This window comes from Ascaphus truei, chromosome 1 (genome assembly GCF_040206685.1).
Source record: "Ascaphus truei isolate aAscTru1 chromosome 1, aAscTru1.hap1, whole genome shotgun sequence".
Lineage (NCBI taxonomy): Eukaryota > Metazoa > Chordata > Amphibia > Anura > Ascaphidae > Ascaphus > Ascaphus truei.
The window spans coordinates 202,469,709-202,486,314 of record NC_134483.1 but is presented as its reverse complement, the minus strand read 5'-3'; the positions used below and the strand labels follow the sequence as shown (position 1 = coordinate 202,486,314).

The window sequence follows — 16,606 nt, the reverse complement described above, 5'->3', positions numbered from 1 at the left end:
AATTTGTGAGACTCTTATATCTGCTTATTTCATGCTATATGTTTGGGGCTGGGAGACATGCTTATCTAAGGGAGTTGTGAACCGCATAGTATTTCACTAGAAATACTCCCAAGTGAATAGAAGCTTTGTTCACCCCTTGTTCTTACGGGGAACCCGAACCGAGTCACACCCACAAAACACCCCAAGAATGGTGGGGGTGACTGAACTCGGCACTAACCGAAAAGACCGCTCCCTTTGATGACGAATATGATCAGCAGGAGAAAGAGCGGGAGCAGTGGATCACCGAATATTTCCGTCAGCTATTACAGTTGCAAGAAAAGCCGGGTGGATCCAGTGACTATGCTAAAATTTCAAATAAAGGAGACCCCAGTATTCCTGATGGGACGGAGTCATCCAAAACAAAAAGGCGGAAAAAGAAAAGCGGTTCCTCACTTACCGTGGAAGGAACAGACACGTCCGCAGATCCTGTGGAGGAAAAGGGGGACCGAGTTGCCCTGCAGCCTAGAGAAAATGGAGAATTCGTCCCGCGGTTAACCGAATATCCAGAGGGCCCAAGGCAGAAGTCGTGTACCCCAAAGAAGTGTCTGTCCGGTGCCAACAGTGAGAAACCCTCAACCAACCATCCCAGGGAAGTGGAGCCGGAACCAGTGAGTGACGATCCCTTGACCAGCCCTGAAGATGCCCTGAAAAATGCCAGTCATGACTGTGATATGCTCCGTGAACAATTGAAACAAAAGGAAGATGGTTACACAGAGCTACAGAAAAATAACGTGAAGCTACAGGAATATGTGCTCGCAATGTACTCTTTAGCCAGGACAGAATTGGACGATCTCAAGACTGAGCTAGATACTGCAAATGCTACTATTTCCGCCATGGATTAAAAGCAGAGCCAATCTGATAAAATGGTGGCTACGCTAAAGCAGAAGTATGAGGAGGCACTGAAGCAGATGACAGTCTTCCAGCAAGAGGTTCACACTCTACGCATAGAGCTGAATGCCTCACAACAGGAGGTCAACATTGTCCGGATTGAGGTGGACGTATCTCAGAAAGAGGTTCAGACACTCCGCAGAGCACTGGATGCCTCACATCATGAGACCAACAGCTGCCGCACAGACCTGGAAGTTTCCAGAAAGGAACTACACAGTCTCACTGAGGAGCTGAACATTTCTAAAGAAACGATTGTCAATCTTACTACAAATCTCCAAGTCTCCCAGAAGGAGCTTCAGACACTCAACTTAGAGAAGGATGTCTCACGCCAGGAGACTGTCATTCTCAAAGCAGATGTGCGTAAATGGAAGGAGGACTGCAAAGAGGCCCTGAATAGTACAGAGACTGAAAAAGGAGAAAATTCAAGATTAAAAAGAGAAAACTTAAAACTCAAAGAAGAAAATTTTCAGTTGACAGACGAAGTCATGGAAAAGAATGAAAAGCTACACGAGCTTAAGGAAATAAATAGACTTTTGGAAGGTGAGAAGTTTGAAGCAGAGCACCGACTGCAGAACCAACTGCAAGGTCTGCGTACGCACCTCGAGAAGGCCGAGGAGAAGCAGCGAACTCTGCAGGAAGAAAATCTGCAGGCTGTTAAAGAAATTTAAGTGCTGCAGGAACGTCTGATGACCCAATATGTCCCCGCAAGGCAGCATGAGAAACTGAAGGCTACCCTGAGCGTCACCAAAGCATCGCTAGAGGCCAAGCTTAGAACCCAGGTGACTTGGCACAAAAGAGAGCACAAGAAGGTCCAGAAACTAAAACACGTAACTGTGGCCCGAGCAAAGAAATTCATAGTGCTTCACAATGCAATAAAAATGTGGAAGCAAGCTCAGAGAAAGCAAAGCGTGCAGATAAATTCCCTGAGAAGAGACTTGCAAGACACACTCAAAAAACAGGGATCGCTCGCGGATGAGATTACAGTCCTACAAGGACAAGTATTGACCCTGACTAAGCGTCAGTATCCCACAGCCTCAAAACCCATGAAGACAAGGGTACAGTGAGAGCTGGGAATGCCGCTCATCTGAAAGACAAGGTTGCAAAATTTGAACCACCTAAACAAGCACTAGCAAAACCTTCAGCCACCCAACAGGCAACAAAAGAAGGTACACGTGCTGAATCAAAACCATTCTCTGGAAGTGGGTGTGGAATTGCAATTTAACCTCAAAGAGGCTGAACTAGCAACCCCATTGAGTGGGAAAAGGGCTGTTTTAAACGCTCTGCAACTGCTGCCATACAATATGCCTACAATAAGACGAGCACCCGACGCGAAGGAAATCTCATGACCGCGCACGTAGAAAAAAGACTATACTTAGAAAAAGTCCTCCTCGAGCGACTGAGGGGTGCTGATCTCAAGCACCTTCAGGAGTAGACACGAATAAACTGGAAAAAGGTCTCCAATCCCAGCAGGACTGAGGGTTCTCTTCCTCCATCCACTCTCATTCAAGTCACAGAGATATCTAGAATGAGACTGGAAGAATGGGCTTTGGCCGTGGCAAGCCCGAGCTTCCCACAAACAGGGGAGGCATGTAACAGGGGAGTTATCCCTGTTCAAGTAATGTGCCTCTAATCCAGCAGTGTGGTGGTTAACTGCTGGTAGTCAATTAACAAACACCACCTGCCTGATTAGATTGCTTACAAAAGCCTGTCTTTTGAGACAGGAAGTGAGACTCCTTAGCTCATACCTGAGGTGTACTTGGAGACAGAGAAGAGATTGTCTTTGACTCTCACAACTTGTCTTGAGCCCTGCCAGAAGACACAGCATAGCTGCTTTCAAGACACAGGGGAAACTTCTAAACCTGAATGCTGACACACCCTGAGGAAAAGGGAGCTGAACCAGGGATAGAGAAGATTTTCCCTCCAAACCACAAGGAACAGATAAGACTTTTATTTACAAGACTTTTTATATCTGTTCATTTCATGCTATATGTTTGGGGCTGGGAGACATGCTTATCTAAGGGAGTTGTGAACCGCATAGTATTTCACTAGATATACTCCCAAGTGAATAGAAGCTTTGTTCACCCCTTGTTTGGATAGTTTCCTGATGTTAAGCAAAAGGCGCAATAAAAGGCTTATTTAATTTCACCATAATCAGTCTCCCTTGCATACCTCTGTGAGCGTCCGCCTACACATACTATAAATGTTGTGCTCCAATGTGCATCATACAGTGTATAATAAGCGTGTTGCGCTAGTTTCTACGTCTCGCTCCATAGAGGCGCAAAATGTTATCATATACTTGTTCCCTAGCTCCAACTTTTGGCACTGCACAAAGCACAAGCTAACACACGGGGCACCAACTGGAGCAAAAACTTTGATATATTGGCGCTAAGAGGCGCAACACCAAAAACGTTGCTCTTTGCTCCAATTTTGCTCCAAAAGTCCTTTGTACATAGAGTTAACCTTCAAGTTTCCTACATTCAAATCAGCTTCAAGAAGAAAATAGTGCAGTGCATCGAGCAGACAATATTGTGTTGATGCAAGACCACAATGAATGGACGTGGGGATAAGCCATTTATTAGCCTTTCTTTGTTTAGTCACTAAAAAAAAAAAAAAAAAGACAATACGGCCCATTCTTTCTTTGTCCTTCAACGACAAGGATGTGGATAAGGACTTTCATAATCCATAATTACAAAATAATTAAAGTATACACTGATGTACAGATATAATTTTGTTCCATGACTTAAAGTCCTGTGAACTTCACAGATACCAAGGTCTTTGGCTGCTATACTGTACGTCTTCAATTTAGTCAAACTTAAGATGACGATTGAGGGAGATATTTATTTTTTGGGGACTTAAAAATAAACCAAGCTAACCTCAAATGTGTTGGTGAAGCGAGGTACGAGTAGTGAAGAGGATTCCGCAATAATCCACAATTTCCACTTTTTCCATTATGCTGACAGAAGCGTTATAAAAATGAGAGCGTGAATATAAAGTGGATGTTGTAATACTATACCTGTGTAAAGAACTGGCGCACACACATTTTTGTGCGACTTGTATACACGTGTGCTTAAACTTCAGTGCAAGAGTTCATGTATTTATGGGGTATATTCAATAAAGAACAATACATACTTCTAGTTGCAATAAAAACATGGAATCTTCTGGGAATAATAGTGACGGACTTACACTAGCAGCACTTAATACATTGTAAGCTTGTCCAAAAGGAATGTACAAAGTGATTTCAAAATGAGATCTTCAGAAACGTTTGTTCCTTAGATTCATGCCTTCTACAGTTTGAGCATACATTTTTCTTTTTAGCTTGCAAAGTGTGAGGAAACAATCCTAGACCCGACTGAGGATGCGGCCTGCATAGAAGAAAACCTAAACGTAGTCGAGATCACAGCAGACGATGAGATACCGAGTGAGGAGGCCATTGAAGCCACAAACCAGGTATGTTTTGCAAGTGGTAAGTAACCTACAGGAGAAGATGAAATTGCTCAAGTTAGCTTGTGTGTAGCAACTCCCATTAAAAGCACCAGGAAAGCAGGTGGAGAAAACAGAACAGCTTAGTATTATTAATTAATAAATATATATGTATATATGTATTATTAATGACAGCCTTGCCAAATGTGTGCTTAAGATAAAATTATGAAGTTTAATCAGGGTTGCAAAAAAAAATATTTGTCTTGCCTCAGGCTATTTTTGTTCTGTTTCCTGTTAAACATTCTCATACATATTCCAAATAAACGAGGTACTCTAATGACGGCCTTTAGTTTACCCTACCAGCACTTGCGCCTCATAAACTACATGTTAATAAGATAGAAGTTGATAAAATGGCAAATGATGTTTCCGTGTCTCACTCAGGGGTCTTCCCCTAGTGCAGGGGTGGCCAACTCCAGTCCTCAGGGGCCACCAACAAGTCAGGTTTTCAGGATATTCCTGCTTCAGCACAGGTGGCTCAATCAGTGGCTCACTCAATGACTAAGCCACTGATTGAGCCACCTATGCTGAAGCTGAGATATCCTGAAAACCTTACCTGTTGGTGGCCCCTGAGGACTGGAGTTGGCCACCTCAGCCCTAGTACCTGCTATATACCTTATTTCATTGTCCCCTTAATTTCTGCAGAGTATCAGCAACTAATTTATCTGCATTTCTCTGCATTGCCTTTCAATACTAAGCAGCCGATTGGGGTTTAACTAGCAAATGGGTAGATTTGAATTGGAAGAGGACTGAGTTATGGTACAGGATATAGTACAGAATAGCATATCAATGGGAGTCATTGGGTTATTATTAATTTATTCCTGTGGAATAAAAATCTGCTTCATTTTTATATAAAATACCTGAAAAGTAATGACATTATACATTGCATCCCATTATTATGGATGATGCCATTTTGATTAACTAAACATAACCTTGTGCTGGTAACCATGAATCTCTTATCCCTATCTTTCCATTACAAACAAAGAACTTTACAATGCAGGAAAAGGGGAGAGAGGGCACAGTAACTGGTGATCCTTAAATTTGATTATCTGAAACACGAACTGGTCTTTCAGTCCCATCACTCAGCAAAATGTTACTTTAATATGTAATATTCACGAAGGCTTCTGTCATTTTTACTCACTAAGTATGTTTTGGAGAACACTGTCGTATTGTCTTATTATTAAGGGTAAGGACATCGACTTATATCTTCATCTTTGGGAACATTAAATTTCATTACAATGTAATTAGTAGAACTTTCCATCAATGATGTTATCTTTAGTACAGCACATGTAGAATTTGGAACAATCATACCAAAAGAGTTTTGTTTCGATAATGTGATATACAGTGGCGAGAAGGTTTGTGAACCCATTAGGATTTTTACATATTGCACACATTGTTCAAACCTAAAATGTTATTAGATCTTAATTTAAGTCCTAATAATAGATAACGATAACCTGCTCAAACAAATGATACTTTTTCAATATTTATCAACAAATTATTCAACATTCAATAACCATGTGTGAAAAAGTATGTGAACCTTTAGTTTCAGTACCTGGTGGCACCCCCTTCGGCAGAAATGACTTCAACTAAGTGTTTCCTGTAACTGCTGGTTAGTCTCTCATATCGATTTTGAGGAATTTTGGCCCATTCCTAAATACAAAACTGCTTCACCTCATGACCTAAGGCAGCAAAGCAGCCCCAGACCATTACACTCCCACTACCATGCTTGATGGTTTTGATGAGGTTCTTCTGTTCGAATGCACTGTCTGGTTTTCGCCAAACATAACGTTTCTCGTTGAGGCCAAAAATGTCTACTTTTGACTCGTCTGTCCAGAGAACATTGTTCCAATAGTGTTGTGGATCTATGTGCTCTTTGGCGAGCTTCAGACAGGCAGCAATGTTCTTTGTGGAGAGCAATAGAGAAGAAAGAGGAGTCCTATTTTACTAGAGTCCCAAATACCTCTCACCTTTATACAGCACGTGAAGAAATACCCATGCACAAAAAGAAACACGCTTAAGATCTGCAATATATGTTAATTTGAGTAAGTATGCAAAGTATACTCAAGTGATTGAAATTTGCATATATCCCAGGTAATTTAGGTTTGTTCCTTTTAGGGCACCCGTGTGTCTCCACGTATTCTCCGTCTCCCTAGATCGCAAAATGGGGGCGTTGGATTTTTTTTGGGGGGGCGCGGATGCTTGCAGAGGCCCCGCTCTCTTCCCCGAGGCATTTAATTTAAATGCCGGGGGATCGCGTGAGGCCTCTGCAACAATAAAATTTACCTTGATTCAGACGCTGTGATGCATCGCCATGGCAACACGGCGTCAAGTGACGCGCGGTGTCATGCGGGGTGATGTCACACGGCCGTCTCCATGAAAACAGGGTCACATGACCCTGCGGTGTTATTTGACGCCGCACACAAGCGAAGCAAGGGGGAGCTGGCCGAGGGGCGCAGCTCAAAAAGTTTGCGCTCCCCTGCCCTAGATGGTAGTAATATCACGTGTAGGTAAGACGGGCACTATGCGAGCCATGTTATTTGAAGCTTATGCAGGTCAGCGCTAATTTCACGTGACAATAAACCTATGCTAATTAGTTAAACAATTGCTGTCGGTTTTTTGCATATATGTACCTTTTGTAAATAGGAATTAAACTTTGGGAAAATACCGTCCGTTACTAATTCAGGTAACCTAATATTATTTGCCCCGATTTAACGGAGCTTAGTGCATCTGGGCCAAAGAGAGATAATGTTAATTGCCCAAGATCCCTCGGGGAATGTGATGGTTTTGAAATGTGCTTTTCTACATTTGACGCCCACGCCCTCAAAGCGACTTCCTTTTCTGTTCTCTTTTTCTGGTGGCTATACAATTGCCCACCATCCAACTTATTTTAAAGCCACATAGTCTAAAACCACATGGCAAATATATCTTTATTCTGTCACTAGGTCAGGTGATTTAGGAGTATTATTTGTTACTGAGCAGTTTGAACAATAGGTAGAAGTTCGTAGCGTACACGTTTGTATCTAGTTTTGATTAAAACTGTTGAGGTAAGTAACATGACCTGGGTGAGCAGCAAAAGTGGAACTGATATTGTGCTTCCTATGTTAAAACCTTTCCATGCTAAACTATGGAATACCTTTCTCATTGGTTTGTCTCACAGCGTATCCGGACGTTGGAAGCCGAGTTGAAAAGGACAAAGCAGGAGCTTTCATTCATGGTATGTTTATTCCTTGTTTTATTCTCCTATTTTTGTGCGCAGCATGATTTCTAGTAACAATCCTGAGATGTACAACAATATTTCAAGCATACAGATGCAGTCACATTCATTTAGCAGTTTGCCCTAAGGAAATGCAGCTGAAATGCAGCCTGACCACAGCCAGATCACAGCTTCCCCATGGCCAAAACTCAGTATACTAATTGCCCATAATGATTAACACAGCGGGGGTCCCTGCTCCAGAATGGGTGTCCAATTCCCCCCCTGCGCTGCACGTGGCTGTGATCAGGCCACAGGCAGCAGGGTGGAGATGAATATGGCAACATCTGTACAGGCATCTGTTTAAGGACACTCACTTTAAGTACACTCGCGAGTAAGGACATATTTTCAATAGCACCATACTCCTGTGTCCGTAAGCTCCCTTCGCGAGTACGGACACTTATTCTGCCCTACAGACCGCCGTAGTAGTGACGCGCTGATTCCCCTCGCCCAATAGGCAAATGGCAGCTTGCGCATGCGCCTGTCAGCACGTCCTGAACAGTAATACCAGCTCCCTACCTGTACCGGAGCATCGATAAGTGGGAAAAGGGTAGTGCTTGACTTTAAGTACATTTGTACTTTACATACATGCTCTGGACCCATTGCGTACATTAATGCGGGGTATGCCTGTACTTAGTTGCACCAGTCAGCACAATATAATTGTTCCTGTGTTGTTTCTCTGAAATACCCATAACTGACGAGTTGCTATTTAGATCAGTGAAATAGATTAAGTAAATTTGAGCCAGTGATATTTCTCACCACAGAAGAGGGTACGGCTAGCGGAACCAGCCGTGTGTATTACAAAAGGGTGCTACATGCTACTACAGGTGGGGACAGGAAAGCTGAGGTTTTTCAACTTCTAGTAAAATAAAAATATTCCCATATGGGATATTGCACCTATAATTATGTACACTGAACACCTATATCACACCCTTCCCAATCACTCGGACATGTTGCTGTAGCAATACTTGTTGCCAGCATAGTGTGCATCACTTATAAGAGGTAGATACGAAAGTCTATAAACTTTGAATAAATGTGTACAAAATCGGTGCAAACATTTCCGATTTGCTCCCTGGGGTGATCGATTATTGTATTTTGTAAAGTTTAATTAATTGATCCCGTGGCCTGTTTTTTTTTAATTTTTCAAAATTTGTCTATTTTTAATAGCAGCAGCTCTCCATAGTAGAACATTTAATGAAATATATATATTTATACAATTCAGTTACAGTATGCCTGGGAAAGAATTATAGCAAATTGTACAAGGTGGCCACCATCCTGATCAGGAGCAATTAGATATTCAGATAATAAGGTTAATATTCATGTTATGGAATGCAATACTTCAAGTCTTTTAAACACAAAAATAAATCTCACTGAAATCCATTGTGATGGAGAACCTTTTCTTAATGAACGTTTTCCTGTGTAAAACTAAGATACACAGATAATAAGCTGTATCATGATGCTGCTCTGTCATTGTTCAGCTACCAGATGTAAAAAACTATCCTCCCAATATGTACATTCCTGAAGTTGGATATTCATTTGGGTGGTTTACTTTAAAATCTGAATTATTAGCAATAAGAGATGACAAACCCGCACTAGCAAGGTCCGACAGTGCTCCTGCTTAGTCATTTGTTTGTTTACTGTGGTAGAAGATACTTAAGTGCCAAAAGGGAGTGGTGAGCTCTATTAGTTCACATGGGATATCCTTAAATCAATGTCTAGTCATCAACATCAGTGGTAAAAACCATTGGGCAATCGCAAATTGCTGCAGGTTCATACGGTAGATGATTAATTCCCTTTATTCTCCATTCTGTTTAAATCATTTATTATTAATTCCCATTTAATAATGTCTTGATAAAATGGATGGATGAACCAGATGACTTCTGCAACAAAATGTGAATATCAGGTGTTTTGTTGTGTGCCACTGTTGCCACAACTCCTTAACTCGACATAGACTTCTGAAAATCCAGGTAGCACTTTGGCCTCTCATCACTTCCATGTTCTCTCCTGTAGAGACTGTAAATATAATAGTTACAGTGAATGTCAAAGGGTCAATTTAGATAATAACGCTAAACAATATGTACCATATTTGATAAGCAGTGCAGTTCCACAAGGCATCTTCAAGTGCCAGAAGACCTGTTGGCCCATTCACTACTAAATCAACCCTACGGTATATTCTCTGTTGTAGTTGGAATTGTACTTGTTGTCATAGTATGTAATGCATTGAGTGTCAAGTATACTGTAATAAGCTGCTCTCACCAGTGCTTTCTTCCAGCTAACTCTGAAACGTTCATATCAGCAAGATAGTTGTCAGAAGTATAAGCATTAAGAGCAGGGTTGTTAAAGTGTAATTAAATTCTACAAATGCAGGTCACATCAATTTAGGTAACTCATGGTACTTCACATCTACATGTAACCCCTCCTTGCCCTGCTGAAAACGAGTTGTTGCAGTGAGGTAGTGTGGACAAGTGCAGATGTTGGTGCACAGACTCTCATACCTTTTCTCAGGGTGCTGACATCCGGGCCGGGTGGTTGATGTAAACTTTGAGGATGATAATAAAGGGGGCCAGGAACTTTTTTGCACAAACAGGATATGTTTTATTGACAAAACAGGTTTTCATACATACAGGTTTCTTCCCTGGAATTCAAACAGCTCTCACATGGCTTTATCACATCTTTATAGAGACCAAGGGTGGTGGAAATGTGCCTACCATTTACTCTCAATGCCTTGCAGTAAATTCCAGGCCACTAGGTTCAGGAGTGCACCTTCAATCTAGGCTCCCATTACATGTCATCCTGTGCATAGTGCCTCTAGTCCCTACAATGGTGGTCTGGTGTGCCTAGGTGTGGAATTGGTGTCGGGGCAAATCCAATGTGGTACTCCCCCCAGTGAGTCCCTGTACTAGGGCTCCCCGGCTATGAGTCACCACACACCTTCCTCCGCTAGCAAAGGGTGCAAAGTGTTTCCTCCACACAGCAGTGGCCCTTCTAAGGTAAGGGGCACTGTTGCCTCACTAGGAAAATATTAAAGTTGACTATACTCTTAAAGCTGCAGTTCAGTCAATATCCTGCATGTGTGTTTTTTTTAATAAATCCGTTCTGTAGTAAGAAAAAATACTTTCAGCATTTTCTGTTTTAAAAAAAACAACTTTGAAAGACCAATTTTCTTGTATTCTATTTTAATAAGCATGCTTGTTCCTATAGCAACGATTTACATTCCCCATATTTAAAGATGTCGCCAAACTTTGCCGATCAATAGACGGAGAACGAATTGACCGGCAGCTATGCAGTTCTTTAGGTAATTAGAGATTGCCCACATGAAACTATTGAAGTAAAAAAATTAATTAAAAAAATTAATTTAAAAAAAAAGACTGAACTGCAGCTTTAAACATAAAGTTGCACATAGACAACTAACATATAACAGGGTGAGACCCCCTCCTCTTATTCTTCCTCAAACCCTCCTAATGGTCTTGGGGTTCCTCCTGGGGTCCCATATTTATACTCAATAGTGACATAATAGGGTCACCAAAGCTACAGGGGACGGGGTTGGGTTCCTTGGTATGCTCCTACCTCAGATGACAGAGTAGCACATGCTAGAAGGTGGGCGGGGCTAAATTTCTGTTACACTGTTTAGCAATAAATATGGAAAGGTCAGTACTTTGCAACAACCCACAATAGTTATCCCTTTACATACAACATAGTAATCCCAATAGAGGGGGTTGCATACACATCACTAAATCTGACCTCATTGCTATTTCGTTTTGCCCCGATTATGGTTTAAAATATATCTTTTTTTGTGACGTTTCTAATATTAAAGCAGCAATGCCTTCAAAATCCTGTGGGTTTTTTTTCTTCATAAATCAGCCATTTTGAGTGCCCTGGGAAGCTGGATCTTTGCCGATCGATCACGGGAGAATGGCAGCTTAGATAATTACATTTCCTTAAAGCTAAGCAACTGCTGCATCTATTAAAACAAAAAAAAATTACAAGACCTTATGCCTTTTTAAGCTGAACTATTTTTGGATTTCTTGTTTACCAGACGGATTTGTCCTCTCTACTGCTTTAAACTGGTTTTTTTTTTTAACCATTACCCATTTGCATGAAAAAACAGTATCTCAGAATTAATATTTCAAAGGTTGGCCATCTTACTATATGTATACTGATGTGATTTGCCTTCTTACAAAGAGACCACCAGCATTGCAATATACCTGAAATAATAAAAACTGTACATATCAATTTGTACATTATATATGTACAGTATAAACATCATTATTATCATCATCAGTCCTTGTTCATCCACTGCTGGATGAAGGCCTCCCCAATCTTCCTGGTATTGAGGTTGCAAGCCTATGTTCTCTATGTTGCTGCAGCACATTTTCAGATTGTATCCTGCCATCTTATGTTTTTTCGTCGTCTTGATTTTTTTAAATCTCTCTTGGAATCTAGTCGCGCACCATCTTTGTCCAATGATGGGCATTTCTTCTTGCAATCTATCCTGCCCGCTGCCATTTTAATTTCTACGCCATTGTTATGACGTTACATACTTTTGTTTTGTTTCAAACCCAATATTTTTCCTGTCTCCAGGTAATACCAAGCATACGTCTTTTCCATACGTCTGTGTGTTTTCTGAAGCTTCTGAATAATCTTCACATTTAGGATATAAGTTTCACATCCATCCATGAGCACGGGCAAAATACAGTACACTCATTAAAGAAATCTTTTTTCTTAAGGCGCAGTGGAAGGTTCCCTGGAAATTTTGAAAGCAAAAACAGTTCCTGCGCTCTTACCAATTTGAGCTAAAAACTACCAGTGACCTGTTTACATTTAGACCCTAAGTCTGTGTAACAAAGGAGTCATTTGGTTGCATCTTTTGATCTTTGTTACTCAGACTTAGGTTCTAAATGTAAACATGTCACTGGTATATTTTAGCCTAAATTGGTAGGAGTGTAGGACCTGTTCTTTTGTTTTCCGTATACAATATAAGGAACAAGGGAGGGGGGGGGGAGAGAGGGAAAAGCTACCGCATCAGCTTAAAGTAATGATATAATGAATAATGTAATCAGAAATAACTTCCGGTGCAAAAAAGGATAAGGGAGTAATGAACAAAAACAAACAGAAAGGTTCACTCATGAATTCTCTCAGATCGATAAAGTGGGAGTAGTGAGGTATTATTAAAACTAATTTAATGAATAATAAAAATATATTTGTACAGAGGGGCGTGGTAAGAAGGTCCAAGACCACCCCCTAATGACATACCAAAAGAAACTTCCACATAAAATCAATAGGGAAGGGAACCTACGAAAACACTAAATGTAGCCATATGGTATATAAGCTAGAGCATGTAAAGATTCATTCCAAAAGAATAGGTACAGTAACTGCATGCAGTAAAGCAGTACTCACTAATAAAGGTTTTACCCCTGATCCGTGTGGTTGAGGTCCTAGAGTGTCAGCTCTTGGACCCAGATGTCCTTAATGCATTACTGTCACTGTGTGCAAATTATGCAACATTAAAGATTTCTGTGTGTTTTGCCTTTCCTGGGATGCAGGGACCGGGAGAATTCTAGGCTGTAAGTTTCAGGGTGGGTTTGTTGGAGACAGTCTTTACAGAATGTGTCTATGTATCGGGGTTCCAGAGTTATGGGATACCCCAGGAGTTGGATCTGGGAATCGAATGAGATTCTCGGATGCAGCCAAGCACATGCTACGGGCAAACTCTGACTGAAAACGGTATTATGACTCTCTGCCAGGATTCCTGCTGCAACATCTTCCAGGCAAGGTAAAGGGGCATGAATGGGTTAATGTATACCTTCAATCATACAAGGGGTCCCTATTGTAATGAGGGGTCCCTAGTATAAGGAAGGGTGCCCAGGTACCCTGCACCTGGTATAGGGGTTCAGGGGGTACTCCAGCTAAGTGATAAAGCTGAGAGTGATTTCTTGTGTGTAAAAAGTTTGTCATTTCTAAAGTGTGCCAAGTATGAGGCTAGTGAGGATAGGCAATATATACACTCACTCCATCCCTGACACCAGAATAGGGACTTATATATTTGTATCACACAGAAGACAGAACACAGTATATTTTATTAAAGATTTATATTTAATAGGTATACGTACTGATAACCTGTGAATGAACTGTGGGATTTCCAAGTCATGGAATTCGAGGGACCAGATGGCTACCAAGCATGGTGCCTATTGGTCTGTTCGGAGTCCGGACTTTAAAGCCTCAGGGATGCCACGGTGTTAGAACAGGAGGGGTACTGCAGTTCTGCTTGAATATCCACATCCTGGGCTAACACAGGGCTATCCGGCCACCATGTGCCAGAGCCCAGACTCTGTGGAGCCTGGGCAGTGGGTGGGCTCAGTATGCAAAGAGACAGAGGTGTCAGGTTATCGCATGGCTTTTTGCAGAATGAGAAAAGGTGCCCACCCGGCTTTACAATACCGGCAAATCGGTGATTGGCTGGCAGGAGAATTCCCACGCTCTGATAGGCTGTTGAGATTTGTGAATGGGACACTAAATTTCTCATTCTGCAAAGGGGCATGCGATAACCTGGCACCTCTGCCTCTTTGCATACTGAGCCCACCGTCCCTTTAAGACAAAACAAATCATAAACTTCTTCACGATAGGGAAACTAACGAAACCTTACATAGGGCCTTACTAATTGACTGGTAAGGTACTGTAGGCTAGTTTTCAGTCCCACAAACAGGATTTGGGAATAGGAGTGTGAGATCCTTACCTTGGAGTTCAATATGGAAGAAATAGAAGTGAGTGTCAAGCTGCCCGCCTGTGTCATCTCTCCTCTGCTCTCTCTCCCCTCTGAATGTCTTTAATAGCTTTCCCTCTTCCCTTTTTAACCAGGTCAGTCTAGGTTAATTAGATTGCTTAGCTAGAGGAGTTAACGTCCCACATACTTGAAAGCATGCATACTACAACCTCCTGCTAACATACAGTACTCAAATTCTATGCGGCCAATTCTATAAACTTTGATAACTAAGTAATCAAGCCTTTTGAGCACTTCCCGACTGATTTGGCATAGGTAGCTTCGATAACCTGCTAAAACCCTTTCGGGAAGTGCTCCTTACCGAGCGGTAGCGGTCACTCTCAGACACACCGAACGGGACCTAAAAAAATGATCAAACTCTAATTTTTTGAGAAATCACCCTGTTCTAGTAGCTCCGATAATCTCATCTGGGCTGCAACTAGCGTGAAACTCGCAGATCTCATCTCGTCACCTCAAGGGTGGCAGGATGGGATTTGCGGTAGGACTTAGAAGAAAAAAAATATTTTGACTGAATTGGATTGAAGCCGGAAGTCTTCGGAGCTGACCCACATTAATATCAGCTCCAGAGACCCCCTGTTTCCATCCTATGCAATTAAAATACATTTACAGGTAGCTTCCTTGCCGCTAAGGTATTGAAGGGGTTAAATATCAGTGCCCAGTTTATTGTGGGCAGCGGGGGTGGGTGAAGGTGGTTGGCTCGTGTTTGTGTTTATGCCTACCGTGAGGGTTGTGGGAGGAGTTAACCCCTTCATTACCCTGCCAGGATGAAGGCCATCCATGTCTTCCTCCTTGTCTTCCTCCCCGTCCTCCATGGGCTACATTACACTAAAAAACAAACTACTGGCCACTAACCCTTAATCACCGTAGTGGTGCTATACTGCTATAGTAATGAAGTGGTTAACCCTCCTCCCACTACCCACCGGGGAGGCCTAACCACCCTCCCCAGGGCAACTATCCGCTCTCCCTCTACCCATTGATTGTCACAGTGGTAAACCATGCCCATAATATGGCCATGGTTTGCCACTATGCTGTAGCAATGAATGGACAAGCTAAAAATAAAAAAAACAAGCACTGAATAAAATACATAACATTTCAATGAAAAAAAAAATATTTGCCAGTAAACCAATCGATTGTCACAGTGGTAAACCATGCCCATAATATGGCCATAGTTTGCCACTATGGCAATGAATGGGCAAGCTAAAAAAAAAAACAGGCACGAAATAAAACACGCTGATGTCTTATAAGGGGGAAAATAAATTCCTTAGTGACTCCAATTGAGTTCCGATCGATTGGTTCAAATATTTTAAATGTGAAATACTTGTGCCTTTTGATTTAAAAGTTTTCCAGTACCATAAATGTATTTGCACTTTATAATCTAAATGTTTGAGGATGTTAAAGAAGTTGGTGCTGCTTTACATTACAAGCATCAAAGGTTACAATTCATTATGCAGTGACGCGGGGCATCGCACAGAAATCTTGTGCTAACTGCTATTCAAGTCAGCAGCGGTTAACAAGGGTTTGCATGGCGATACTCCACATTGGTGATTCATGAATCACTGCAATAATGTCTTACATTCGGCATTCTTATTATGCTATAAAATAGTATTAAGGAGAAAAACATATTGCTTCAAAAGTAAATGCTTTATTACTCTGGATACTGCTAGCAGAGAAATGTGTGAAATTGCCTATGAAAAGAATACATTGTAATGAATAACTTCAATTAGATTGTGTTTCGAACAAATTAGCATTGAGGATAGAGAAGGCATTATTATTAGTTTAAAACTGAACAAGATACTTCTTCAAGGGAAGCTCATTGAAAGTGTAACAGGCCTATCAAATCACACTAAGTAGAGCTCAGTGTAAGTGATCCCCAACATTAATGGTTTCATATACTGCTGCGGCACAGTTTATTCGAGCATTTGCCCGTTCTGTGCCGCAGCAGTAGCCTGGCGCGCGCCCGAGAGTGACGGGCGCACGCCGAAGCAGCGGAAGAGCGCCCTCCGATCGGGGCGCTCTCCCTACCGCTGCCGGGTCCGCCGGGTCCCCCGGAACCCCCTGCCGCTGTCCCGCGATCGCGGGACACCAGGGCTCCCTCGGGGAGCCCCTGGACGCGCGTGCAGGGGGCGCACGCTCCCGATGACGCGTGACCGCGCGTCTATGACGCGCGGCACGCC

The 16,606-nt window shown here is 42.0% G+C and overlaps 1 protein-coding gene across 6 annotated transcripts in view; it reads left to right on the top strand.

Moving 5' to 3' along the window:
- Positions 1 to 16,606, top strand: part of LOC142495174 (uncharacterized) — a 329,787-nt gene that overhangs the window by 225,994 nt on the left and 87,187 nt on the right. For 5 of the 6 annotated variants that reach the window (XM_075600322.1, XM_075600301.1, XM_075600306.1 and 2 more), the window contains 2 exons: positions 4,243 to 4,374; positions 7,562 to 7,618. In XM_075600322.1, the coding sequence (XP_075456437.1) occupies positions 4,243 to 4,374; positions 7,562 to 7,618 (189 nt within the window). The remainder of the gene's footprint in view (positions 1 to 4,242; positions 4,375 to 7,561; positions 7,619 to 16,606) is intronic. The other variant, XM_075600313.1, reaches the window with a different exon arrangement.